The 26,657-nt window shown below is 49.1% G+C and overlaps 1 protein-coding gene across 2 annotated transcripts in view; it reads left to right on the forward strand.

The window, feature by feature from the left end:
- The first annotated feature begins 1,550 nt into the window (after positions 1–1,550).
- The window catches only part of Ssbp3 (single stranded DNA binding protein 3), a 157,096-nt gene continuing 131,989 nt past the window's right edge, over positions 1,551–26,657 (forward strand). Inside the window, exons 1-4 of one of the 2 annotated variants that reach the window (XM_042669676.1) lie at positions 1,551–2,008; positions 3,050–3,122; positions 3,349–3,410; positions 5,835–5,919. In XM_042669676.1, the coding sequence (XP_042525610.1) occupies positions 1,953–2,008; positions 3,050–3,122; positions 3,349–3,410; positions 5,835–5,919 (276 nt within the window). In that variant the 5' untranslated portion in view covers positions 1,551–1,952. The remainder of the gene's footprint in view (positions 2,009–3,049; positions 3,123–3,348; positions 3,411–5,834; positions 5,920–26,657) is intronic. The other variant, XM_042669677.1, reaches the window with a different exon arrangement.

Below are 26,657 nucleotides of genomic sequence, written 5' to 3' on the forward strand. Positions count from 1 at the left end.
GGCTGTTAGACGGAGCAGAATATTATTCCAAAAATGCACCCTGAGTCTCCTTCCTGAACCAATGCAGATCCGTTTGCTGCGGGGCATTTCTTTTAAAAGCCCCTTTCCTCTCTTCTACACAGCAAAATAAGCAAACTTTAATGGTAGGGAATTATTGTTTATTTTGTTGAAATCTAGTCCTGAGTTTTCCTACTTGAAACGTGTTTTCCCCAGGACACTGACCTATCCTTTAATTGTTTGGTGCGAGGCATGTTAGGGGGAGGGGCGTTACTTGTTTATTGGAACAGCGCAGTTAAAAAAAAAAAAAAAAATCAACCTAGGCTAACAGTTTCAAGGCTCCCCTAAAGATGTATCCAAACAGGCAGCCAATCAGCGCTTACACAGCTTTTTCTGCTTGACTCTTTTAAAGAGACAGTGCCAACAGTGTTTTATCACATTTAAAGAGAACAGCGCTCTAAAAACAGTCTGAAAATGGGGGAACCTTCCTCTATTTTTTTTCCCCCAGTTTCGGGTCTTAAGAATATCCAAGGAGGGGTACATGGGGGGTTTGTGGGGTTCTTTGCCAAGGTAAAAAAGAGTCAGAAGCAAATAGCTGGGTCACTCTGCCAGCATCCCCCCCCCCTTTCCTATTGTACACCTGGGTCACTGACAATGGAAGCTTCCCCTCCCCCCCACGCCCGACTTTCGTCCCCCCTCCCCAATTTAAGCTCCATTTATTTGAAGTTTGCCGATCGCTGCGGCGGGCATTCAGAGGCGCGGGGCATCCAGGTGACGCCCCCTCCCCCCCGCGGAACTGCACCCTTTTCCGTGGAGGTGCCCAGGGGCTACTTGCCAGGGCTAGCAGACCTTGGAAATTTGGGAGATATCACTCTCCCTTCTCTAAGCTCAAGTCCCCCGATCCTTTCCTATGGCTCCCCAAAGCACGCTAGGGGCCATTTTCGCGCGGCTCCACTTTGGGGTTTTCCAAAGTATTTTAATGATCTAGTAAAGGAGCAACCGCGCACCTCGGCGCCGACTCCAGCCGCCCAGCTCAGCGTGGAGCCCGAGCCGGCGCACGGGGGAAGCTAAGCTGGGCGCGGAGAGGCCCGGGGCGGGGCGCAGGGCCCGAGTCTGGGGAGGGGTCCGGGTCGGAGTCGAGGGGGAGGGCAAGATAAGGGCTGGGCGGGTGCGAGCCGCAGGGGCGGCCAGGCGATAAGCGAGAGGGACCCGCAGGAGGGGAAGGGACGCTCCGCCTGGGGTCCGAGCCGCCTCCCACGGACGCAGCCGAAGCGCCCCGGCCCCAGCCGTGCGCGCCGCGGGAGCGCTGGCCAAGCCCCCTATTCTGGAGCCGGAGCCCTGAGGGCCCCCGCCCCATCCCAGAGCCGGGGCTCGCCCCCTGCAGCCGCGGCCAGCGCCGGAGCGGGCAGCGGCTGGCGGAGGCGGCGCAGCGGGACTGCCGCGGCCGCGCTGACAGGCGTCCCTCCCGGCCGCCGGGCCCGCCCCCGCGCGCCGATTGGCCAGGGCGGCCGTCCGTCGCGGGGCGTGGACGCCCGCCGCGCTCCTGCCGGGGCAGCCACGTTCGGTTGAGCTCCAAGTAGACCAGCGGCGGCGGCGGCGGCAGCGGCAGCGGTGCCGGAGGCGCAGAGGGCGGCGCAGGCGGAGCCGAGCGGCGGGCGCGCGGGGAGCGAGCGAGCGAAGGAGCGAGCGGCGGGCAGCCGGGCGGGCGGCGGCGCAGCGCAGGCCGAGCCGCGCGGGAGGAGTTCCAGGGAGATGGGGCCGCGGCCGGGGCTGACGCTTTGACAGCTGGAAAGAGCGCGGAGCCAGCGCCGGGGAGGGAGGGAGCGCGGCGAGCCGAGCGCGAGCGAGCGGGCGAGCGCCGGGAGGGGGCCGGGAGCAGGGCAGCTCGGGAGACCGGACGGTAGCGGCGGCGGCGGCGGCGGCGGCGGGGTTCGGCGCCCTCTTCTCTACAAACCATGTTTGCCAAAGGCAAAGGCTCGGCGGTGCCCTCGGACGGGCAGGCTCGGGAAAAGTAAGCCTCGCGGAGTGGCGGCCGCGCGCCCCGGGCTGCGGGCGGTGGGAGGCAGGTGGGCGGGCGAGGGGCCGGGGTCGCTCACCTCCGGCCGCCCCCGGGGCTCCGCGCGCCTGCCGGGCCCCTTCTCCGCGGCCGTGGCGGCGGCGTGGGGGAGCCCATTGTTGGGAGTCGGCGGAGGCTGGGGCACACCGGGGAAAGGGACGACGAGGGGCAGCCAGCCTCCGGCGAGCGGCACTTGGTGGCTTCGGGGCGAGCTGGGCGCGGGGGGTTCCGTGGCGGCGCGAGGGGTGGGCGAGGTCCCGCCGCGAGCCGGTGCGCTCGCCCCGGCCCCGCGCTCCCCGCGGTGGCCGCACTTTGCCCACCGGGCGCGGACAGGGGGCGCGTGGCTTCTGCAGCCCCGAAGGCTCCTTTTGTCCGCCCGCGGCGTGAGGAGTGCGTGCCGGGGGCTTTGTTCGGCCGGGAGCGCTCTCCCTTCTCTGTCCGCGGCCTCGCTGCCGGCTCCGCGCCCTCTGGGGCGCCCGACTGGGCAGGGAAGGCGGCGCCGGCTCGGCCCCACGCTTGGGGGGACAGTTGTTTGAGGGGAGGTGTTGAGGGCGGCGCTTTGCTGCCCTCTCCAGAGCGCGCCGGTCACCCAGACCCGGGCTGAATCTGTTCGGACCCCCAAGCGGGATGAACGTGGCCAGGGAGAGTAGATCAGGAAAAGGAGGGTGGCTCTGGGCTCCGGTGGTGTGTGAGTTTGAGAGACCTAGGGTGGTGGGTTTGGCCCAAACGCTGCCTGGAAGTTCAAGTTTGGGGGTTCTCCCACTTTCCAGCCCCAGGGCAGCGCGTCCCTGGTACCCACCCCCTAACTGTTCACTCCAAGGCCATGCCTGGGGTGAGAGCCGCTCACCTCTGCCCACGGCTACAATGGGACTGTGAAGATGGGGCTCTGAGCCTGCTGGCAAGGTCCAGAGAGAGTCCCAGTGTGATCTGACCCTCTCTTCTCTCTCTCCCCTTCCCCTCCTCTCTCTCTCTCCCTCTCTCCTACCCACTTGCCAGGTTAGCTTTATACGTCTACGAATATTTACTGCACGTAGGAGCACAGAAATCTGCACAGACCTTCTTATCAGAGGTGAGTGGGCACCCCCAGCATCCAGTTTCTTGACACCCCTTCCTCCCCACTATTCTTAGAGCCTTTGTTTTCAGGAGCAGTCACTGTGGCCACCATTTTGAATTTTTATCACCTTTTGGCATTTATTGTTAGTTGGTCTTCACAGCCTTTTGGCTCCAGGAAGCCCCTGCCTGCCTGTCCCTCCTCTCTGTCCGTCTAAGCTACCTCTGTGCTCCCTCTGTTCCAGATTCGATGGGAAAAAAACATCACGCTGGGAGAACCTCCTGGGTTTCTGCACTCGTGGTGGTGGTAAGTTGTGTGATAGTTTTGTGTGTGTGTTTTGTTCTGAGCCCTGGGTCCAAGTGAACAAAGACAGGAGACCTGGAGCAGCCCTTCACCCTTAGCTTCAGCTGTGCACCTACATCAGAACTGGCCAAGGAGGAAAAGGACCAAACACTGCTGCCTGAAGTTTTTCCTTGGTGTTTCTTCTTCTGTGGAAAAACCAAGGAAACCTTACAGAGCGAGGGTAGAAACTTGTTACTTTTCTGTTTCACTCTGGGGCACTAGGCAGGAGCTTGGAAAAAAAACTAGAAGGGTTTTTGTCAATCCTGCATGCTGCTTTAATTAGAGAGAGTGGGGGCAGGGCAAAGTGAAGGGGACACCAGGTCTGTTCTGCTACTGGCCTGTCCCTTCCTCTTTCTTCTATAGGCTTCAGATCTTGAGAACATCTAGTAGTGGACCTGTTCCAGGGACCCACAGAAAAAGCAAGAAAGCGATGCATTTCCTGTAGAGATACTGATTCACACTGACTGGACTTTCCTTTCCCCTGTGCTCCCCAACCCCAGCATCCCTGAAACCACAAAGCTTAATATTACCTAGAACCTCAACTGGTTAGAGTAGGCCTGGCAGGGTGCCTGCAGCTGTCCTCAGGGGCTCTCCCTCTCTCCCTCTCTTCTCTCCCCTCTCCCTCTTCTTATGTGTGACCCTCTCTCCAGGTTTAACCAGCAGGCAGGAGGGAGGCTGTCTCAGGGCCCAAGACAATGAGTTGTCATGAGGATGTGATGTGGGTATTTTGTGGGACTGATAGGTGAAGTCTTTCACATCCTTTTGAAAGGGAGAACAAGACAGGGTAGCTTTTAATATTTTGGAGGAGTGCCGGAGAATGGAGTGTCATGTGTTGGGATCTTGGGATCTTAGCACCTTAGCACATTTACCTGACCACTAGCTCAGGTTACTGTTTCAGGTCTCTTTGAACAATGGGAGGATGAAGTGTCTGTTCTAACTTGTGCAGAGAAAATGAGTTTTTAATTACTTCTGCCAACCTTCCAACTGCCTGGTTGGAGGCGTCTGGTGTGGCGCAAGGATTCCACCTGCGAGAGTGGGTGATAGGTTGGCTGTGGCTTTTTTTAGAGGCAAGTTGTGGATGAGGTTGGCAGGTCTGATTGCCCTGGATTGTGAAGAAACTTGGGTTCATTATGAGTGAAAGTTTCTTAGAAGGGGCTGGAATTTCCTGTGTGGAGAGGTTGATCCAGTGTGTAGCTCTGAAGACAGGAGGAACATTCCTCAGGTCCCGGTTGCAGCCAGGCAAGCCCCTGGTTTGTTTTTTTTTGTTGCATCGAGTTCTCTGCAGCCTCTCCATCGTTGTACCTGGAGCGTGGGGTTGGTTGTACTGAGCTCAGGTTGTGGTGGATCTGAGTAGGTGAGGTCTGGTGTGTTAGAAGTTACTGAGTATGACTTGACACTGAACAAATGACTGAGGCTTTCTAAAGCTGGAAGAGACACTGGAGCCGATCTTATGCTGATGGGCAGGCTGCATTATTCACACACCTTGAGTGAGCTACTTGTGTGATGACTGGAGCTGGTATGGTTCAGCCAGGAGAACTGCTCACATGTCAGACCACAGTTCCAGGTCCCATTGTGCCCTTCAAACTGGGTCTGTCTGGTCCTTGATGTCTGGTTTGGGGTGTTCCTATGTTTGTATAATTCTTTTCTGGGTTGGTAAAGGACTTGTGTATATAGTGTTACCAACAGTATTGGAATGACTACATGGACTCTGGCAGTACAGAGGCTGGGGTGCCATTTCTGGGTCCCCTGTCACCTCACCACTCTTGACTGGATGAGTGCTTTCTAAAAAGGTCCTTGTGCCTTGTTTAACAAGGAGGGACAAGAGGCTGTCCACAGCCTCTCCTGTGGCAAATTGCTTTGTGTTCTTTGGTGGGTGGGTGGGGGTGCAGGTTCTGGGATTAAGAACCTGTAAGATTTCCTTTATTGCCAGAGTGGCCCACATTGCTGTGCCTATGAATCATAGCTGTGCCCTGACTTCCACAACTTACTTTTTTATAACATGTAGCCATTTGGGTTTGGGGGTGGCATGAGATGGGTGTGGATTCTCCTCTGCATTAACACCTGTGATCCATGGGTGTGTGGTGTGAATCCTTACAAACCTCAGTGGCCTTGTATATGAAGCATGTAAATCGGGGAGAGGATCCTCTTACAATATTGACTGTGAGAAGTATCTAGCACAGAATAGGTGCTTGGTAGATACAAACTGTTGTTCTTATTACAAACACCTGGCTTGTCAGAAGAGGTTGGATTTGCTTTGTTTTTTAAACTGAGTTTGCCTAGTGAAAACCTTGGGAAACCTGGTGCTGTTAGCGCCATGAATTGTGCACTTGCTGAATGTATACAAGTAATAATTAGTAACCTGATCTTATTTTATTTTTTGACTTGCAGCGTATTTTGGGACCTTTACTGTGCAGCTCCTGAAAGGAGAGACACTTGTGAACATTCAAGTGAAGCAAAAGCCTTTCATGATTATGTGAGTAACAAATTTTTAATCCTGGCAATAATTACAGGGTTGGATAGCTCTACCTTCTTTAGTACCGAAAGCATCTACACAGCCAATTGGCAATGGTCTTTATTTTCTCCTTGCCTTTCTTTCTGTTCTCCTGCTCACCCACCTCCCTGTTGCCCACCCCTCTGGACCCTCCTGATGAAGGATTTTTAACTTGAGGAATGGTATTTTACAATGCTACCATTAGTATAGATACATAAATGGAGAATTAAGTGGTGTTTGCAGAGCTTAGACTCATGTAAGGTTTGTATTCAGTGTGGACAGTTAGCCGGGAAGGAACTGAACCTGTTTGGTGTTGACTTAAGGGTAAAAAATGTGGATACAACCAAGAAGTAAAAAGCAAATGTGAAAACTATGCTTTGGAATAGAAGGGATAATTGAGTGAGAAATTTGGTAGAATGAACTCTAGCTCTGTCTTCTAGAAAGTGGTCTTTCAAGTTATAGTATGAGGAGGGAAGCTGTTGTATTTAATAGGATGATAGGTATGCTGAGATACTGAGCTTATTGGTGATCCTCTGCCCCAAATATTCTAGTGAAAGTGTGTTAATTTCATCGGACTTTAGTGCTTTCTGCTCTTTCACTTTCTACCTGGATACATGTCTTAAGACTTATGAAATTATTCTCCAGACAAATAACTTATGAAACTATTTGTCTGCCATGTCTTCCATCTCCTACACCAATTTCCTGCGAAATAAAGGGGGAAGGTAGCTTTGAACCTGGGATGTGTGGTCGTACTTTATGATCTATTGAAGCAGGTTGGGCTCTGTTGGAAGATGGGAAGAAAAGTGTCTGCAGGTCTTGTATGGCCTCCTTTCAGTTCTTCTTGTTGGCCCTAGAGAGTTGAGTCTGTATTGAGTTTATATGTGTGTGTGTATCACACATAATTGTGTGTGCACATAGTAGATGATCTATTTGGTCTTGCTCTTCAGTAGCAGGTGGATAGGAATGGTTCTCATGCTATGGTTATGGAAGTTGGTTCTTGGACATTGTCAAGTCCCACTTTCTTGGCCAGGCCATCCAAGTCCTCCGCATGCTGTTTGAAACTGGCTTGGGAGACCAGATCTCATCTGCGTGAATTTTCTAAGTTGTCAGAATCAGTGTATTGGATATAGTTAAAGTATATCCTGTGGTAGAAGTTAAGAGACTGAAAGGGAAGTTCACTGAGTTTGAGCCTGTTTGGTATGATGGACTTTTTTTTTTTTTTGCCAGTCCAGAGCTTAGAACTCAGGGCCTGGTTGCTGTCCTGGACCTTTTTGTGCTTAAGGATAGCACTCTTACCACTCGGGCCACAGTGCTACTTCTGGCTTTTTTGAGTAGTTTATTAGAGATCGGAGTCTCATGGACTTTCCTGCCTGGGATGGCTTCGAACTGCCATCGTCAGATCTCAGCCTCCTGAGTAGCTTGGATTACAGGCATGAGCCACCAGCGCCCTACTTATGATGGACTTGTTATGACTAAAAAGTTAATATGCCCTTGAAGTGGAAATGGACCAGTTCTTGTATCCTCTCCAGGGTTTAGAAGGAAGAAGCTGGTAACTGGTACTTGTTGCCTTGTGAACTTATACTAATAAAAGGTTCACTGTTATTTGATTCTCCTGGGATCCCATAGTGATGATCATAGGGTTTTCTGAACTGGAACTTGGGGGAAGCTAAGAGATACAGCATCCATGTAAAAATACTCAGTGAATTTGACCTTCCTAGCTACAAAAAATCTTGCTTGTTTGTTTGCTTTAAAGACCTATGAACAGTCAGTCCTATATTGCTCCTGTCTATTTGGCAAATGGTTTCATTTGCGTGGAGTTTCAATCCAGCCAGTCTCCCTGTATCACTCAGCCCCCAGTGGTACTGGAAATTAAACCCACGAGTGACAGGCAGACACTCTATCATGGAACTCCTCCTCCCAAACCCCTCAAGCCAATCTCTTGATGTCAGGGATCTGTGTAATCTTTTACCTTCAGAGTTGTTACTGGTACCTTTGAACCAAGTTTGTTATTCTACAGTGATATGAGAGTTTCTGGTAGTCTGTGGTTTGGTCTCCTGTCCTGGCACAGCATGGCAGTATGCTGTTCTGAAGCTTACACATATTTTGCTGCCAATGATGTGTTAAGGAATGGCAGTAGACTTGTGCAGATTGCTGAGGCTGGTGTGACGTTGAGAAGATGATGCTCAGAGATGAGGTCACATTGAGTGAGGCCTGTGACTCATAGATCTGAGGATCAAGCCCTCTTCTCCTAGGTTTGGATCCATCTGGTGTCCTGCAGCCAGAGTCAAGTCACAGTGGGGAGGAATAGGGTGATTCATTTGGATTGGCAGAATTAAGAGGTGGCATTGTGTTACAGGGGTGGTAGCAGAGAAGCAACTGGAAAATAAATACTCTACATGTTGCTAGAATTATAACTTCTCACAAACCTCCCTTCCTCTACAGTACATCTCTCTGTCCACTCAAATCTTAATCTAATTTTTAAGTTCTCCTTGGAGGACTTCACTGTGTTGTTTCTCTAGGTCCTTCTACCTCAGTCTTTTGAGTAGATGGGATTATGTGACTCATAGTGCTGGCTTTAAGAGGACTTTTCTGGTGATTTTCTGCACATGGTAGTCATTCTATTTCATTGTCCATAAAAGCTCTTTCTACTATATCAACTTCCTGGGCTCTGTGCTAACTGCTGTGGGTTCAGTCCCTCATTTCATTCTGCCAGTGACCCTGTGAGGAAGCACGTTGCTGGCTCCATTTTGCAGATGGAGAAACTGAGGAACAGAGAAATAACCATAGTGATAGAACAGGGTAGTCACAAGTCATGACTGACCCAAGTCTGTTTCTAATCTCTTTTGGTTGGGCTCCAGGGGTCCATGGTAGGCATTGTTTTTCTGTATTCTTCTGGCTAACTTCTTTCAGTTTGCCTTTCAGTTGCAGCTTATTAATTTTTTCCATGGCAGAGGCCATGTGCTATTTCTCTCACTAGCTCCCATAGTTCCTTTTACATAGAAGGAAGACATGCTAATGGACTGAAGGAGTTAAGGGTAAGAGCACAGGTGATTTGGGCTTAGAGAATTACAAGGTATTTCTTCAGTGACTTGAATTGTGTGTGATCTTTAATATGACAGTTTTAACATCAGCTGACTAGTTGTTTTAAGTCCTAAAATAAATCACATGGATTGTGAATATGAGTGTTGCCCCCCCCCCCCCTTTTTGGTAGGGGCCATAATGAGAATTGAACTCAGGGGGCATTGTACCTGCTGGGCCCGCATTTTACCACTTGAACCATGTCTTCTCGCCTCATAAGTAAGAGTGCTAAATGGCTTAGTATTTTCTGTCAGGGAAAATTGAAGATTCTCATTGGTGAGCTTGTGCAGCCTGATCTCAGACATAGTCTTTTGTGGGTAATGAATCCCTCGTTTAGAGAGGTGGAGGGAGGGCCTTAGTTCCTATGTGTTCAAAAGGACCTCAGATGGAAGGTCCCTGTCCTGACTCGTATAGGAATGATAGTCACGATTTGGGAAAGTCCTCTCTTTTCCTGATGGTGGGTTCAGAGGTCAGGTGATCTCACAGGTCCCTCCTAGGTCAAGGCTAAGACTGATGGGGCCAGGAGTGAACCAGGAGACTCAGCAGAGAGAGCATTTGAACTGTTCTTGACTTGGTGAGTTTTTATCTGAGTCATTGTCTATTTTCCCCCATCACACCTGGCCACTGGGTTTTCTTGGCTCTCATTTTTCACCAGCCCCAGAGCCTTAGAATTAGCCAATGGTAACATGGTGCGCTGAGGACTTAGTACTATGGTGGACGTTTCTGAGAAATGAGTTTGCCTTCTATCAGAAGAGCACCTGAGACCGCAGAAGGACTGCCGGCTGTCTTGTGTGGTTTCCTTGCTGTTCCCCTCAGGCTGGGCAGTCCTTTTCAGTGTGGAGGAAAGCCCCTGGGTCCCACTGGGGGTCCTTTTGGGTTCTCTGGCATGTTGGTCTGGTCTGTCCTTTGTTGAATAGGCACTCTCAGCACAAGAGTGTGTCATACTGTAGGCCTGGGCTGTCTGGCTACTTTCTCCCCTTGGAGCTCCCCAGGGTGGAGCTTTGGGTGGGTGGAAGTGTCTTCTGGTATCTTTCTAGATACTGCCAATGCTTTCTACCTCTGGGAGCTGGTTGTGTGTTTTCCCTCTGGTGGCAGGAGATGCTTAGAGTGAGTGAGCCCTACAATGTGGCTTTTGAATCGAAGGTGCTGAAGAACACTGGCTTTCTGGAACACACTTAAATCATTGTTCTTGGGCCTCACCGCTGCCTCGCTTATAGATGAAGAAACTGAGGCTTGTCAAAGGACAAGGAGCTTAGGAGATGGCAGGCTAGGACTAGAACCTTCTTCTTTCCATTTTACTACTCTGCTTTTGACAACCCTCATCTGGTAGCAGCTCCTTGCAAATAGAGGGAGCATGTTTGCTTAGACTCCGAGTAGGCCTGGTACCTGCTCAGTGCCACTTCTGTTCACAGAAGAAATATCTGTAACAGAATGAAAGTGAAGCCCCTGGGAAGTGAGTTACCAAGTCACTGGCAGAGGTGAGACCTGACCCCTGGAAGGGGATCTGTTATGGTGCAGTGGTTCTTGGCTTTGGCAGGAGAAATGTGATAAAAGCTGTGGGCTTTCTTTCCAGAAAACGCATGTGTCCTCATGAAGGAGACTTTGTACGTGATTCTGGGAGGTTCATGGACGGTTGCTCCCTAAACTCCAGTTCTCCTGGGATTCCCAGTGAAGAACTTGGGGAGTATAATGGACAGGGAGGCCCGTGACCTCATCCAGTTTCCCCTGCTTGCCCTGGTTTGCTGCTCTGAAGCCCCCTTCATGCTGGGTTCACCTCTCCCTCCACCCCTGGCTGGGAGACTTCATGTCTGAGAAGATTAGTTAAGGAAGAAAGGACCCCAGAGTTGTGGGCGTGGGCAGGAGCTGAGGTATTTGTGGCTAGGTGGCAGGGGTCCAGCGTCCTTGGTGGGTTTGAAATAGCAGAGTGATATTTGAGAGGGTTTTTCGTGGATGTGCTGAGCTGAGGTTCCTGCCAGGCAGGGAGTGGCCACGCCTGCCAGACCCCACTGGAAATCTGGGTATGACTACATGACAATGGGGGTAGGAAGAGGGGGAGGCCTGCAGCTGGGCTTCAAGGAGCTGGGGGATGCTGTCCCACTACAAGCCAGCCTTGCTATCTGCCCTGAGGTCCTGGCAAGTTCATAGCTTGCCTTTGACTCTGACCCTTGGCACCTTTGTATGGCAGATTTTATAAAAGCATACAGTTTTGTTTTGTACCCCCTCCCCTTGGAGCTCAGACTTTGTATTGAGTCTCTTCTTTGGGCTCCCACCCTGTTTTCTACAATTCCTCTTGACCCCAGAGGCTGCCAGACTCCTCCATCGGTAGCTAATTAAACATTAAATGAAGGACTGGAATTGCATTTTGCCAGGACTCGGGCAATGTGGCCACCTTAATGGGTTTCAAGTGGCGGCAAGACCCCACATTGCAAACGCTTGCCCTTTATTTCAAGGCGGGAGGTGGGGCAGGGGGGAGCAGTGGGGACCCAAACAAAGTTTTTGGCAGTGGTCACTTCATTTGAACTCCCAGACCAGCAGTGTGCACCAGCCTTGTGCATAATGCCATCTTTGTTAGCTAAGCATTTGCAAACTTGGACCGAGAGCGAGCTCTGTGCCAGCCAACACTTGGAGGGAGCCGGGAGACACCCAGCACTCCCTGCAGTGTCCCTTAGTTTGGCTCTGTTGTATAAGGGAGACTACTTCTCTAGTGAGGACCTCAGGCCCAGGATGCCTGGGCCACCTCTGCTGTGTGGGAGTGTGAGTATTTAAGTTGTAGGAAGGAGAAATGTGGGGGTTGTACTTGAGGCCTGCCAGCCACTGTCAGCCAAGATAACAGGAATGTTACACTGGCTGTAGCCTTTTATAATAGTGTCTGAGGCTTTAGAGTATTTAGAAAAATTAATCTTTTTTAGCTTGGTAATAATTCTGATCACGGCACAAGTACATTAAGCGATTCACACAAACATGTTGCTGGGAGCTGACAGCAAATAGACACACACAGCTTGTTTTTGATTCACCCGGGTAATGGGGTTCTCTGTGGCCTTGGAGAGAGGAGTTTTAGGAAACTGTACCTGCACTATGCCTTTTTTGACTTCTCTGGAGTTTGGAAAGTTTGGGTTTTTTTTTTTTTTTTTTTTTTTTTTTGGGTCCGGTCATGGGGCCTGAACTCTGGGCCTGGGCGCTGCCCCTCAGCTCTTCAGCTCAAGGCTAGCACTCTACCACTTGAGCCACAGCACCACTTCCGGCTTTTTTCTTTTTGCCTATGTGGTACTGAGGAATCGAACCCAGGGCCTCATGCATTGCAAGGCAAGCACTCTACCACTGAGCCACCTTCCCAGCCCCGGAAAGTTTGGGTTTTAACTAGAGGCTTAGCATCAGCCCTGAGTTCATCCTCAAGTTTATCATTTTTCCAGGCAGGCAGATTTTGGGGTCCTCAGTTTCCCCATCTATACAATGGGGAATGAATAGCAGATCCTTGGCATGATGTGGAGAGGGCTGAGTAATAGTATCTGTGTATGATGGTTGTCTGTCTACCTGGCTTGTGCTTGTTCAGGTTGATTTCTCTTCACAGTCCCCAAAACCAGCGTATTTTTCAGAGAGAGCAAGTTGACCCTAGGGAAGGGACACTGGACCCTTGACTTTGCCATTGATGCACTCCTGGGGCCAGGGTTCCTCTGATGTGTCATGGGTACCCTCCTTGTATCCTTGTATAGCAGTCTTGTTTTAGCCCTGCATCCTCACAAGGGGCAGAGCTGGTGGTCCTGCCACAGCTGGCACTGATAAATACTCCCTTGAGATGTCTTCAGCCCTTATCTGTATTGGACAGAGGGGTCCTGGGCCACGCCTGTGTGTGCTGCTGCAGAGCAAACGGTAAGGCTCAGAGGGCTGTCAGTGAAGCATTAGCAGGGATCTAGGTCTGAATTTCAGCTTCAAATTCCTGGTGAGCTGTGAGCCTTCACTCCTCAGTGTTACCCCTCCCTGTAAAATGGGCACAAGGCTGTCCTTGTGCTGCTCACTGCACAGGTGGCCAGAAGGAAGTCTGGGAAGACTGGGTGTGCCGTGAAGGGTTGTCTGTGTTCAGTAATAAGCCAATTGAAAGCCCTGTGAGGGTCCTATGTCATCTCCAGTGTGCATCTTGCCCCTACAGTTCAGGCCTCATCTTATTTTGTATGTGTGTCAGGATACACAGAAGAGAACCCTAAGGAGAAGAGCTGGGGATGACAGGCCCCTGGGAGGCTGAGACTCACATGTCAGCTTCTTTCTTTGGACTTCTTGGTCCCTGGATCTTAGGCAGACAGCCCCAGACCAGGAGAACAGGACTGGCAGTGTCCAGGTTACTTCCTAAGCACCTTCCTGGCTTTCTGGTAAAGAGCCTGATGTAGCCTTGAATGTGAAAACTGCTTGAAAAAGTTGTGTGGGATAATGCTTTGAGCTGGGGGAACAGCAAGCATGGAAATGGCAGGGTTGATCATGGTAGAACTGAGAATCACTTAGTCTTTTTGTGTGTGTGTGTGTGTGCTAGTCCTAGTCCTGGGTTTTGAACTCAGGGCCTGAGCTTTGTCCCTGAGCTTCTTTTGCTCAAGGCTAGTGCTTTACCACTTGAGCCACAGTGCTACTTTCAGCTTTTTCTGAGTAGTTTATTGGAGATAAAGAATCTCATGGACTTTCTTGCTGGGGCTGACTTTGAACTGTGGTCCTCAGGTCTCAGCCTCCTGAGAAGCTGGAATTATAGATGTGAGCCACTGGTGCCCAGCATAGTCATTTTATAAATTGGTAAACTGAGGCCCAGAGAACAAACATGCTCCACCGTAAGTCATTACTAGAACTTGAACCTATAGATCTAGCCAGAGTCCAGGATAGTTTTCTTTGTACTGCCTGGCTGTGCTTTCTTGTTTGTAAACTCAAGTACTTTAATTAACTAGCATGCCTCAGTTTCCTTGGATGGAAAATTAGGTAACAGAGATTATGTACACATGGTTTTTAGGATTAGTGTGCTTATACACACATAGTTTATACACAATAGGTGCCTTTCCGTGCCTGGCCACAGTAAGCACTGTATAATGTGTGCTTTCAGTTTTCTTTGTTGTTGTTGGTACTGGGGCTTGAACTCAGGGCATCTACCATTTAAGCCACACTCCAGATCATTTTACTTTAGTTATTTTTCAGGTAGAGTCTTACTGTTGTGTGGCTATAGACTGTACTTCTGTTACCTGTGCCTTCCTTGTAGTAGCTAGGATTATCCCACCTAGCTTGTTCATTGAGATGGAGTCTTGCTAATTTTTTTCCCCTAACTAGCTTTAAAACCATGCTCTCCCAATCTCCTCCTTCTGAATAGCTCTGAGGCATGTGCTGCTATTCATGGCCATGGAAGCCCTACTTTCTCATAGCTAGCTGTGCAATGATTGGCAGCAGGGAAGACTGGGGCAGAGGAATCTTCGTGTGAGAGGTATGTGCCAGTGAACTGTGGCTCACCTGCTTGCTCACTTGTTGAGGAGCTGTATGGATCTCTGGGTTAGGCAGCCCCAAGTGATGGGGGTATAGGTGTCATATGCCATAGGTACCCCAGCCTGCTGCTTGTGAAGGTGAAATAAGATGGCTCGAGGATGACCCTGGTTAACACTTGGCCTGTGCTTGTGTCTATTTCCTCCTCTTCCACCTCTTCTTTCCATGGAACAGGTGCTTTTCTGGCTGCCTCTGGGCCTTCCCCATGGTACCATAGCACATGACAGGGCACTTTTGCTCCTCTACCAACAGGATTCTTCTGTAGAGTACATACCAGTCTGGAATGTGGCTGCCCCCCCTCCCCCCCGAGGCCTGCTAGGAGGAAAGATCCCACTTCCCTTCTTCCCCAGAAATCCCATAAATTTCACTGGGGCTGGTTGCCAGTGGCTCACACCTGCAATCCTAGCTGCTCAGGAGGCTGAGTTAGAGCTAAGGATCAAAGTTTGAAGCCAGCTCAGGCAGGGAAATCCATGAGACTCTTATCTTTAGTTAACCACTAAAAAGCTAGAAGTAGAGCTGTGGCTCAAGTAGAGTGCTGACTTTGAGCAAAAAAGCTCAGGGATAGTGCTCAGGCCAAGTTTAAGCCCTAGGACTGGTACAAAAACAAAAAAAAGAACAACAACAATGACAAAAAAAAAAAGAAGAAATCTCAGTCATTGGTTACCTGCTGTCTAGAAAGGAGGTTATTTCATGGGGAGTTAAGAGTCTCTTCCCTTCCACCTTCTGGACTGTAAGTTCCTTGAAGGCAGAAACTTCATCTTTATCCCCATGGCCCACTCATTCCTGGGGCCTATCATAGAGTTGTGAATAAACCTGGAGGTCAGTGAGCCATACTGTGCAGTTTGATCTCTGCTCAGATATCAAGCATGGTAAAGACATGTTTTAATGAAGAGTGATGAGTGACACATGTTTTGCATACTGAGTTGTGACCCATTAGTGCATCAAAAATCATCTTAGAGGGTCATGACTGATAATTACCCAAAAAGAGAGCTGTATTGCACTGAGTAAACATGAATATTTCTTCTGAAAACCTCTGTTTTTAGTGATTGACAAGTGCACATAAATGTAAGTATGCCCTGGGTTTGTCAGGTAACCCTTGTCTCATTGTGGGTCTTAACTCAAGTGTGAAAGCCATTGGCCGAGAGACACTGAAGTTGAAACTCAGTTCCCAAAGGTCCAGTGATTGGGGGTGGAGTCTCAGCTTCTAGATCTATAATAAGAAAGGTTTCCTACCACATCTGGTACTCCAGGGTGATGCCTGTTAGGCTGTCGGACCTTGGTCTCTGCTGTTTGCTGCATATTCTTGGTGCAGTGAACACAGAGAAGGACCCTATCCCTGCTTGTTAAATGTTGAGTAAGCAGTAAGTAGCTCTCACTTCTAGGGATGGACCCTCAGCTGGCTCACACTGTGGGTGAGCTGGGGTACTCAACTCAGTAGTGGAATGCACCCAGCTTTAGGCAAAGCCTAAGAAGGTTGCCGCTTGCCTATCTGACTGGCATGGGATAGCTCCTCTTGCATGTCTGGGTTGGGGCTTGGGGAACCTGATCTGCCATGGAGGACATTGTATGAATAGGGTTGTGGCTGCAGGGAGAATCCTAAGGATAGGTCCCAGGGCACCCTGTCTCAACCAGTGGGCTCCACATCCCCAGTTCCCAGTCCCTTCCTAGTGACAGCTGTTTGCATAGCTCCCAGAGCAGGCTTTGTGTTCTGTTCTTTGTGTGTTTGGGTGAAACTGATATTTCACTTGTGTTTCACAGTCCTCTGACCTTAAGAAGCATGCTGCTCCCTGGGGCTGCCGTCCAAGGCTCTCCTCTGATCCTCCTTTCCCAGCTACAGAAGGTTGTTTGAGAGAGGACACTCTGGGTGGTGGCCTTCCCACACGGGATAGTGGCTGTGGCCTTGCATGCTGATGGGAAGAGCCATCTATTGGTGGGCTGTTTTCCCAGGACACCAGCCACTTGTTTGGCTCTGTACTGTAGGTGCTGGGGCCTTAATTCAGGGTCATAGAGAGTTCACAGGACTGGGATTGGGATGACCAGGGTACAGTTTTGATTCCTTCAGATGACCTTGGGCAGGTTGTTTGGCTTGTGATAGTCAAGCCGTCTTCTGAGAATTGTATTTCAAATCTGAACCAACCATTTAGTCATGGAACGAAGTTCAAGAAGGAGCCTTGCAGTTTCCAGTTGGGCATACAGACGTCTGGAGCAGGGTGGTAACTTGGCCAATGTGTGGGACTGCAGGGCTCCTGATTCCCATGGCAGCCAGTGGCTCTAGAAACTCTTCCCCCTATAAGGCTGACATGTGTGCGCATGTCTGTGCCATCCTTCAGGAATTTTGCAGCTTTCTTTGGGAGAGGCTGAGCGCCGCCTGTGGCTTTGGCCACCTAGCCTGCGAGGAGGGGGCAGCACCCAGTGGGCAGGTCTGGTGCAGGGCATGTGTGTGCCGCTGGCCTTGTTGCACTGCTTTTTAGAAGGCTTCCAGTAGAAAATGTTATTCTCTCTCTGGAGGCCCTTCCCCTTGGCAGTGCTGCTGCCCGCCAGATCCTGCTCTGCCAGCCTCTTAGGTTACACAAGACAGTGCTGGCTGCAGCTTTGGGCGCAGGTTCCACTGCGGAGCTGCGAGCCGTGAGCTGCTGCGAAAGGGATTTTACAGCATGACAGGGAATTTCAGCCACCACGTTATCTCTGAATTGGCCAATTGATGGTTTCAGCGGAGCATTTCAGCATCGGGGAAGCCAATACAATTTGAGTTAGTTGTGATGGCTGCCACTTTAAATACCGCGGTGAATTTCTGTCAGCGAGCTAATGCGTGGAATAGGGAATTGCAGAAAACTTGATCACCAGAGTGCCTCGGTCGATTCTGACCCCAAGCTACAGAAAATGAACTTAAATTCTAGTTGACTGTCTCCACATACTTTCTCTGGCATCATTTTGCCAGCATCTTTGTCAAGGGGAACTTGGAGAGGCAGTGAGGTAGAAATCAGAATGTTTTTCTGTGGCCCCCACAATGTTAGAGGCAGCCCTTGTCCTTAGAGGTGGGAGTTGGGGTGGTGGTTTCAAGGGGAGGGACATGTTACTAAACAGCAGTAAAATAGTTGATTACTTATTTAATGGCACTAGTGTTTATTGAGCACTTACTATAGGCACAGGCCTTTGAAAATGCATTTCCATTCAATTTCGTCACTATTTGGACAGGATAGGAGTTATTCCCATTTTATGAAGAGTTCATAATGATAGTGAGCCATTATTGAGTGCTCAGTGTTTCCCAGGTGCTGTTCTGAGGGCCTTAGTTTTACCTTATGTTATAATCAACAGCCCTGAGCGTTGGGTTCTATTTTTACTCCTGTTTTGTAGATAAGGCAATGGAGGGGTTCAGTCCTGTTGACCGTAGACTTGAACTTAGTTTTAGCTCTTTTCTAGTGTTCTCTTGACTACAATATCATGCTGCGTTTCTTAATTAATATCAAATTTGGCATCTGCCTAATTAATGATGACCCACTAGATGGCCTGGTATGATTTGAAACTGGGCTGGCAGGTCCTGGTGGGAGTGGTCCTAGCTTGTGGAAGGCAAACCCTGCTGACCAGTGCTTGGTTTCTTTGCTTCACTATGGGGTGACTGACTGGTTTTTAATAACTTCATCTGGGAAGACAATATCATGTATCATGCTTTGGGCCTGTTTATAGAAAGGTTCCCTAGCTCTTTTTACAAAGCCTTCTTACGTTTGTGTCCTGCCACCTCTGTGGATTCTATGCTCCAAGATACTTTATTTACAAAGATATTGTAAGCATTGAGTCACAATTAGATTTTATTTATTTCCTTCCTTGCAGCCCTGGGGATCAAACCTAGGGACTTGCATACTTACACAAGTGCTTTGCCATTGAACCGTATCCCCAGACCAGATTCCCCATTGATTTTAATGAAGAATGATACAGTTAGCGCTTCTTTGGATGCTCAGTGGAGCCAGTGTGAGTTCACCAGATTGGTAGAACTGTAGTGAATAGAAAACGCAAGGAATGTTTGCTTTATTTCCATTGATGGCAGACCTGATCCTTGCTGAACTTAAAAAAATATACGTTCACAGTGAAGTTTTGCAGGGATCTGGCTAGACTACTTAGGCTGGAACTGTAGCCTGTAGCTGGGCTTCCTCGCCTACTATGAGTATTGGTGGTACCAGCACAGTGTCCTGACATGGGGCGTTGGAATGCAGAGTTGGCTCTGTGGGAACATCTAGGCCCTGTGCAGGTCAGCCACCCCTTCTCTTGGGATGTGTAACTGGCTTCCCTGTTAATGGAACATAATACAGCTGGGAGGGGGGTGGAGACCCCCAGGGTCATAGGACCCTTGGAGAAAGTTCTGACCACTCCCTGTGGACTTGAAGAGGCAGAGATCCTGTGTTTGCTGCCTGTCAGAACTGGCACCTTCTTGAGAAGATGAGCTCTTGGGAAAACCAGTCTCAATATCAGCTTTCTCGGTCGGTGCAATCTCCCCACTAAATGACCCTTTGGTGGGTCATGTCTTCTTTCTGGGTTGCTATTTCTTAATTTTTAGAATGAGGACAGAGGAATATAAGAATAATATTTTTTTTGTTGGTTGTGGGGCTTGAACTCAAAGCCAGGGCACTGTCCCTGAGCTTTTAGCTGTAGCATCACTTTGGTTCTGGTAGTTAATTGGTAATAAGAGTCTCACGGACTTTCCTGCTTGGACTGGCTTTGAACTGTGATCCTCACATCTCAGCCTCTTGAATAACTTGGATTCCAGGTATGAAGTCACTGACACCTGGCATGATCCTGTTTCTTGGATGAGGAAACTAGGGTAAAGTCATAAACCCATGGCTATGAAGTTATTAAATAAGAAAGTTGGGACTTGAACCCAGGTCCTCTCTTATACTTTAAGCCACACTGCTCTCTCTCTCTCTCTCTCTCTCTCTCTCTCTCTCTCTCTCTCTCTCTCTCTCTCTCTCTCTCTCTCTCTCTCTCTGTGTATTTATATTTATTTTTGGTGGTACTGGGATTTGAACTCATGGTCTCCGGCTTGCTTGGCAGGCACTCTCTGCCAGCCTTTTTTTTTTTTTTACTGCTTATTTTGAGATAGGGTCTTACTTTTGGCCCAGCCTGCACCTGGTTTAGTCTGCCTGTTTATGCTTTGGGTTGTAGCTGAGATGACAGGGTAGCACCATTTTGTTCAGCTTCCCTGAGATTCAATGATTTTTCTGCTTGTGTTAGCTTTGAGCAGTGATGCTCCGGATCTCAACTTCCCAAGTAACGAGGAACATGGAGGTGAGCTGGCTCATGCAATTATTTTGACCAACTTTTGGTTGCTTTTGGGAGATAGGACCTTGAAGAAACTTTTACGTCGAAAGAATTGGATCATTTTATTACAGAAACCTGTAAATGTGTCTTTGAAATAAAAAGATGCTAGTGACAGTTTGCTTCTAGTGAGATGAATGCAGATAAACCTATTTTGACTGTTAACTTATTTTGTTGTTTAAAAGCCAGTGACACGTAGTGTTGAATTTATTTTTCTTCACAACGTTTAAGTGTTTGCCACTTCTTGAGTGATGTGTGTGAATCTGGGAATTGCCTCTTTGAGAATGGAGGCTGCTGTGTGTAGGTTCTGCTTTAGAGGGACTTGTTGGAAGGCTTGTTGGGGTGTGGTGGCAGCTGCAAAGTGGCACGAGAGCATCAGGGTTACCTGTGTCTGAGGATGCGCACAGAGCTGGAGCCCATTGCTCTGAAGTTGGGGTCACGATGGAGAGCTGATCACAGGAGTCTGTGACTGGAAGCCTAAATATTTATTCTGTTCTGTCCCTAATGAAAACAAATTGTCAACAGTTGTTCAGTAACTGACTAAATTAAAATCTGTAATTAGTCAATTAGATTAAAGAGTTGGCACAACCTGATTGTATCATGCTGGTTAGGTTATTAAGAGAAAGGGTGTGATTTTTAATTACTGAATGCTAATTTTGACAGTTTCAAACAGAAGCAGACGTGGATTTCCCCCTTTCCCTAATTCTGAATGGTTCGGAAAGTGAAGACACTCAATGTGTAAAGTATGCTTTTTGAAGGAGAATTCCCAAGAAGGCCTTCTGTGGGGTGGGAGGGACTTCAGAGCAGAGCAGAGCGCCTACATTGGTGCAGTTGAGAGGGCTGGTTGGAAATTCTTCCTTTCCTGAGGGAGTCATGGCGTGGTATGGTTTGTGGCAACGCTTGTTTTTGCTGTGAGGGAGGGGCTAGATTTCAGCTTCAACTAGTCAATCCATGGTGTTCTTTAAGGTTCCTCCAAACTCTCACCTTCATAGTTTGTTCCCCTCACACCACCTCCTGTCCCCTGGAAATGATAAGCAGTAACAGACTGAATCCAGCAGAAGACTATGAGAATGGGGGCTGGGAAGGTGGCTCAGTGGTAGAGCACTTGTCTTGCATGCTCGAGGCCCTGGGTTCGATTCTTCAGCACTACATAAGAAAAAAGCCGGAAGTGGCGCTGTGGCTCAAGTGGTAGAGTGCTAGCCTTGAGCTGAAGAGCTGAGAGACAGTGCCCAGGCCCAGAGTTCAGGCCCCAGGACCGGACCCCCCCCCCCCAAAAAAAAAAAAAAAAAGAAGAAGACTATGAGAATGGATTCCTCCTGTGACAAACGTTAGACTCTGTGCAAAGTGTTTTCTCCTCTACTGGGCATCCCAGTGAGAGAGAGGACAAATGAGTGGCAGTTCTGTGTTTTGTTTTTTCCCCGTCAGTACTGAGGTTTGAGTACCATATACTTGGGCTTGCCGCTTGCCCAGGCTTGTGTCACTTGAACTAGGCCTCCAGCTCTGCTTTTTGCTGGTTGTTTTGGAGATGGAGTCTTTTGAACTGGTTTCAAACCATGATCCTACAGTTATCAGCCTCCCTTGTAGCTAGGAGTACAGGCATGAGCCATTGGCACCTGGCTTCAGTTCTGGTTTTATAGTGTTCTTTGTGGAAAGTTCTTTATAGAGTGAAAGTTTTGCTTTGTGGCTGAGGGGAGTTGAGAACTGTGGGAAACAAGCTGCCCTGAGGCTGGGATAAAAAGGGAAGAGGGAGAAAGGAGGGACCCTTGTTGGAAACAAGATGGATTGAGAAAGTAGGACCACTTTATGGGTTCAGAGGTATAGAAAGCCAGCCAAAGAGTTAGACTTGCATGTAGTATGTTGATTTGCCAGTGGGGCAGTCTTCCTTCCTGTTTTTTATGGGGAGTGTTGTACTGTGCCTGGCACATGAGGTATAAGCAGCCTTGAACTGGTGATGAGAACCCTTGAGCTCTTGGACCCTAGCATAGCCTGCAGATCTTCCTCAGCCAGGGAGCCACACGCCTCCCCTCAGCTCCTGGGACTTCTTCCTGGGGTAGCTGTCAGAAAGTAGGAGGGGCTGTGTGATTGCTTTTATTTGAGGGACCTCAAGCCTTAGAGGATCTTAGGGCAAGAAGGTGCCCAGGCTTGACTTCGCTGGCTCAGGGTCTGCTGGAAGGCGAGGGGTTGAGGGTACTGTCAGCACTGCTGTCTGGGCAGCCTGTATGTCCTGGGAACCCCATGCTAACAGCTTTGGAGCAGAAGCACAAATTCACTCTGGATGATTCTTTATGACTTATCCAGAATGGGACTGTTATCTGTAATTTTTCTGCCTGATAGGTAAGAATGTTGGGGAACCAATTTTTTTTTTTAAGTGGTACTGGGGTTTGAACTTAGGGCCTTGTGCTTACTAGGAAGATACTCTGCTACTTGAATAATGCCTCTCGCCCATTTTGCCTTGGTTATTTCCAAGAAAGGAAATCTTGTTTTATGCCCAAGTCAGCTTGGATTGTGATCTTATTTGTGCATCCTCACGTTGCTGGGAATGACAGGTCTAGGCCATTGCCATCATACTTCCATAGTAGCTGGAGCAACAGGCACGTGCCACCGCACAGTCTCACAAACTGTTACGCCTTGACAGTGATCCCTCCATTTCTGCCTCCAAAGTAGCTAGGATTACAGGCCTGAGCGACTGTGCCCGGCTCCACAGAAGCTGAATATTCAACTGTATTTAGGGCTCTGCTGTCAGGGTAACCTGTGCTGGCTGTGTAACTTCACCTGTTAAGTGACACTGCACTCAATTTTTAGTACTGTTTTGAGAGGACAAGGCAGAGGCTATAGAAAATGTCCCACAAATATTTCTGGACTAAAGAACCAGAATGAAAGGTAGCCAGTGTTCTGGGGAAGGTGTTTCTGCCTATGGAGCTTTTCTTGGTATGCTTTAAAACAGGAACAAAGAGCGGAGAGTATTTATGACAGATACAGATGGATTAGTGTCTGCTCTGAACTTGAGATTTCTCTTCAGACTCCACATCCACAGCTGAAGCTGTACTACAAGAGGTGGTGCTTGTGCCTGTGTGTGCCTGTGTGCGCGTGTGTGTAGGTTGGAGGAAGGGGGCAAGTAGAAGAAAGGAAGTGACAGTGTTAGGAGAGAGTTTATTTTAAAGGCTTCCCCACTGATAGATTTGTAGCTCTGGGTAAATAGGGAAGCTTGTAAAACTTGATTCATTTTCTCCCAGTCTGTTTTTGGTGGAGACCAGAGGAGGACAGACAGAGCCACAGGAGCTGAATGCTTTTCGGTTAGAAATGTTTGTATGTCCCCAGTACACATTGTGCCCTTTACAAGGGCAGGAGGTGTCTCATGCTGCTCCCTGTCTCCAAAAGATCTTTCCTTCCCAGGAGGGCCTGATAGGGCTGTGCTCTGTCTGGCCTCATCCAGGGTTTCTCCACTCAGGATGACTTCCTACTTCCTTCCTGGCCCTGTAGTGTTCTTTTTATTTTATTTTTTCCTTCTTTTGGTTAGGAAACACTTCCTCCCTTGTCCCTGCCTGGCCTGTTCACTCTGGAGACAGACAGCTGGAGTAACCAGGGACCAGCAAAGAGCTAGGGTGTGGCCTAAATTGGAGGCCATGTGAGCTGGTCAGGAATTAGAAGCTTCTACTCTGAGAAGACTTTACTGAAGAAATAGCAAGGTGGACAGCAGGGAGAAATTAAAAGGTGGTAGACTTACATATTTTGAGAAAAAGAAAAAAACTTAAAACTTTGAGTGCACATTTGAAATTTTGCTGCATATTGGAATAAAAATTATGGCTGTGTAGTTTCGTTGCTGGAGTGGGATATGAACTGCCAGGCCCTGCTAGCTAAGGAAGAGAAGGACCAAGTTCTCTGCCTCAGGGCCTTTGTTACATGTTCTCTCTCTCTCTCTCTCTCTCTCTTTTTTTGCTTGGTCTTGGGGCCTGAACTTGGCTTGGGCACTGTCCCTGTGCTCTTCAGCTCAAGGTGAGCACTCTACCGCTTGAGCCACAGCGCCACTTCCAGTTTTCTAGTGGTTTATTGGAGATGAGAGTCTCATGGACTTTCTTGCCTGGGCAGGCTTTGAACTGTGATCCTCAGATCTCAGCCTCCTAAGTAGCTAGGATTACAGGTGTGAGCCACTGGCGCCGGCTACATGTTCTTTTATTGGAGTACTTTCCTCAGTTCTTTCTCTTCTCAGGGAAGCCCATTCATTTTTCATGTCTCAATTTAAGTATTACTTCATTCTGAGAAACTTCTGATAGTCATCTTTGATCTCTTGGGGACACATATTTTGTTGTGGATTCTGTAGACTCAGGATCTGACTGATGGAGACCTAACTAAGTATTTGTTCATTGAAAAGGTAATGAAAGGTGACAAGAGACTGCTCACCACCCCAGCCCTGTGTGCAGTCTGGTGAGTTTGAAGGCTCCCTGAAGTCTTAATACCCTCAGAGCCAAGTGTCTCTGTGGCCGCTGCTCATTCCCAGCCCTGGCCTTGCTGTTTGCCATTCTTTTCTGAAGTAGATCTTTGACATATCGATGCAGCTTCAACTGTGAAGTGTCCTTAGAGATGTGTAGGAACAAGCTTGTTCTTTACTCACCCAGTGCTTGCTGACTCCTGAGACTTTGAGGCAATCTAAGTCCCTGCATGGCTTTTGCTTGTTTTAGAGGGTTGTGGAGTAGCTGAGAGGGCAGGGATCGTGTCTAGAATCCAGAACACAAGTGTCTCTGCAGTGGGGATGATGGACAATAGCCCGGTTCTCATTCATTGAACTTACCTGCATATCTGTGTTGAAATATTATTTGGCCCCTGTAATTCAGGGTTGTTGGTGATTTTATCAGGCCTTACAAGTCTACAGTTGACCTTTGCATTATCTGAGAAGACTCCTGTTTGCTTAGCCAAGAATAAACAAGATTCCAGTGAGGGTGGCTCCTGCTCAGGCCTCAGGTCTTTGTGGACAGCCCTGCCCGTTGCTTCTAATTGTGAGTGGCTCTTATCTGTTCTTTAGGGAGGTCCAGCCACACCCTGGCGGAGAGCTGCTTTATTTCTGAGCTGGCTTTTCAGACTTTCCCAAGTCTGAAATGCTTGTTCCTTTTAAACCATCACTTTCTATGAAGATCATCTTAACAGTATCAGTTTAGGAGACTTTTTATCCAAAAATTCACCTGTGGGTCATCACAAATATTTGCTTTCTCAGATATTCATCTAATCAGACTACTCTTTCATTTTTCAAACGCTTGATGCCTCTGCCAAGTGACTACTTGAAGCAAAGGACACTGGCCGATCCTTTGCCAGCAGAGCCTGCACACTGTTCTTCCCCTTAATCAGGGGTTTGTATATTTAAATAGAAGCCTTATAGTGCTGGCTCAGATTGGCTAGGGAAGAAGGCATAGGAAAATCTCTTGCTTTCCTCCCTTTGGAACCCCTGGCCTGCTCTGGGACAGTGAGGGAGCCCACGCTTCCCACTATACCACCTGATTCATGCCAGGCTGCACCCCTCAGGACAGCTCTGTGATTTGGAGCTGGTGAGTAATGGTGAATGATGCCTTTGTGGGCCTAGCATGAGTGTGACCTGGGCCTCATCCAGGTGCTGCTGAGGCATGGAAAAGTGAGGGTCAACCCTTGGAGGGACAGAAATGCCCTTGGAAGGCTATCATTCTGACAACATAAAAAAAATTGCTTATTGGAAACTGACATCCACAAGAGCTCAATGACAAGGACAAAGGATGATTTCAGGGGCTCCCATTCTTTCAGGCCTTAGGTTTAACCAAAAAATGCTAACTCCTTGCCTTCCCTACTCCAACCCAGGGTTGCAACCAGGGAGATGGGGAGGCACCTCTGAGGCACAGGTGCTTGCCACAGTGCCCCACTCCTATGAGTGAGTCATCGAATGAGGACCAGGATTAGGGCCTGGGGCTCTGCAGGCTGCGCAACTCAGGAAGCCAGTGTGCCTTCCAGAGCTGCCCTGCAGACTGGAGATACACAGATGGCTCCTTCCCCCTCCTGCCTTCTCTTTGAAAATGTTTTTAACACAGAGCATGTGTCTCTACGGCGTTCTTTTCACCAGGACAGAAGCTGTCGCTGCACTCAGTGGAGAGACTGGTTCCGATCCAGAGCCCACTGTGGCCTGATTCTCAGTCTAATTATATGGCAGACTGGTTGCTGGGGCCCTGTGCAGGGTGTAATCCTGGGGTGAGGAGGCATCATGGGAGGGGAGGCAGGGAAAGAGTTCTGATGTGACTTAGCCTGTCCATACCTCAGATGCTGGGGGACAGCATCTGCTGCTCCAGGGAGGGGTTGTGCTGACTGATTTGGGAGCAGAGGTTGGACTTCATGAAAGGGACAGGCCTGGAGCAGCCTTTTGGGTTAGACTGGCTACCATCCATTTTCTTCCTTCTTACCAGAGAGACCCTCCTCCTCTGGGTTTTCTGCTAGTGAGGTCCTTCTTAAGAGTCCTCATTGTCCCCAGTGTGGAACCAACCAAGAGACTCCTTCCCAGCCACAGTACAAGAGGGCGTCCTCAGAGACTGATTGGCTCAGTTGGTGCTCAGTAAAAGTCTTAGAGTGGTTTAGAGTGGTGAGTGGGAAGGACTTAAGGTGTTATCTGCCACGTTCTTTGGGGAAGGGCAGGGACCCTGGCTTAGGTTTTTTGAGAGAAGAAGCTGTGTTTAGAGCAAGTAGGGCTCTAACATGAGCAGGGAGATGAGTGGCAGGAGATAGGGTTGGTGCCTGTTGTGGGGGGGCACTGGTGGCTTTCTCCTGTAGGTAGTGAAAGCCAGCTTCCTGGCCTTGCCCTTAAACTGCCCCTTTCTTGGCGCAGTCCTGGG

Source organism: Dipodomys spectabilis, unplaced genomic scaffold (genome assembly GCF_019054845.1).
Source record: "Dipodomys spectabilis isolate Male_0828 unplaced genomic scaffold, ASM1905484v1 ptg000504l, whole genome shotgun sequence".
Classification (NCBI taxonomy): domain Eukaryota; kingdom Metazoa; phylum Chordata; class Mammalia; order Rodentia; family Heteromyidae; genus Dipodomys; species Dipodomys spectabilis.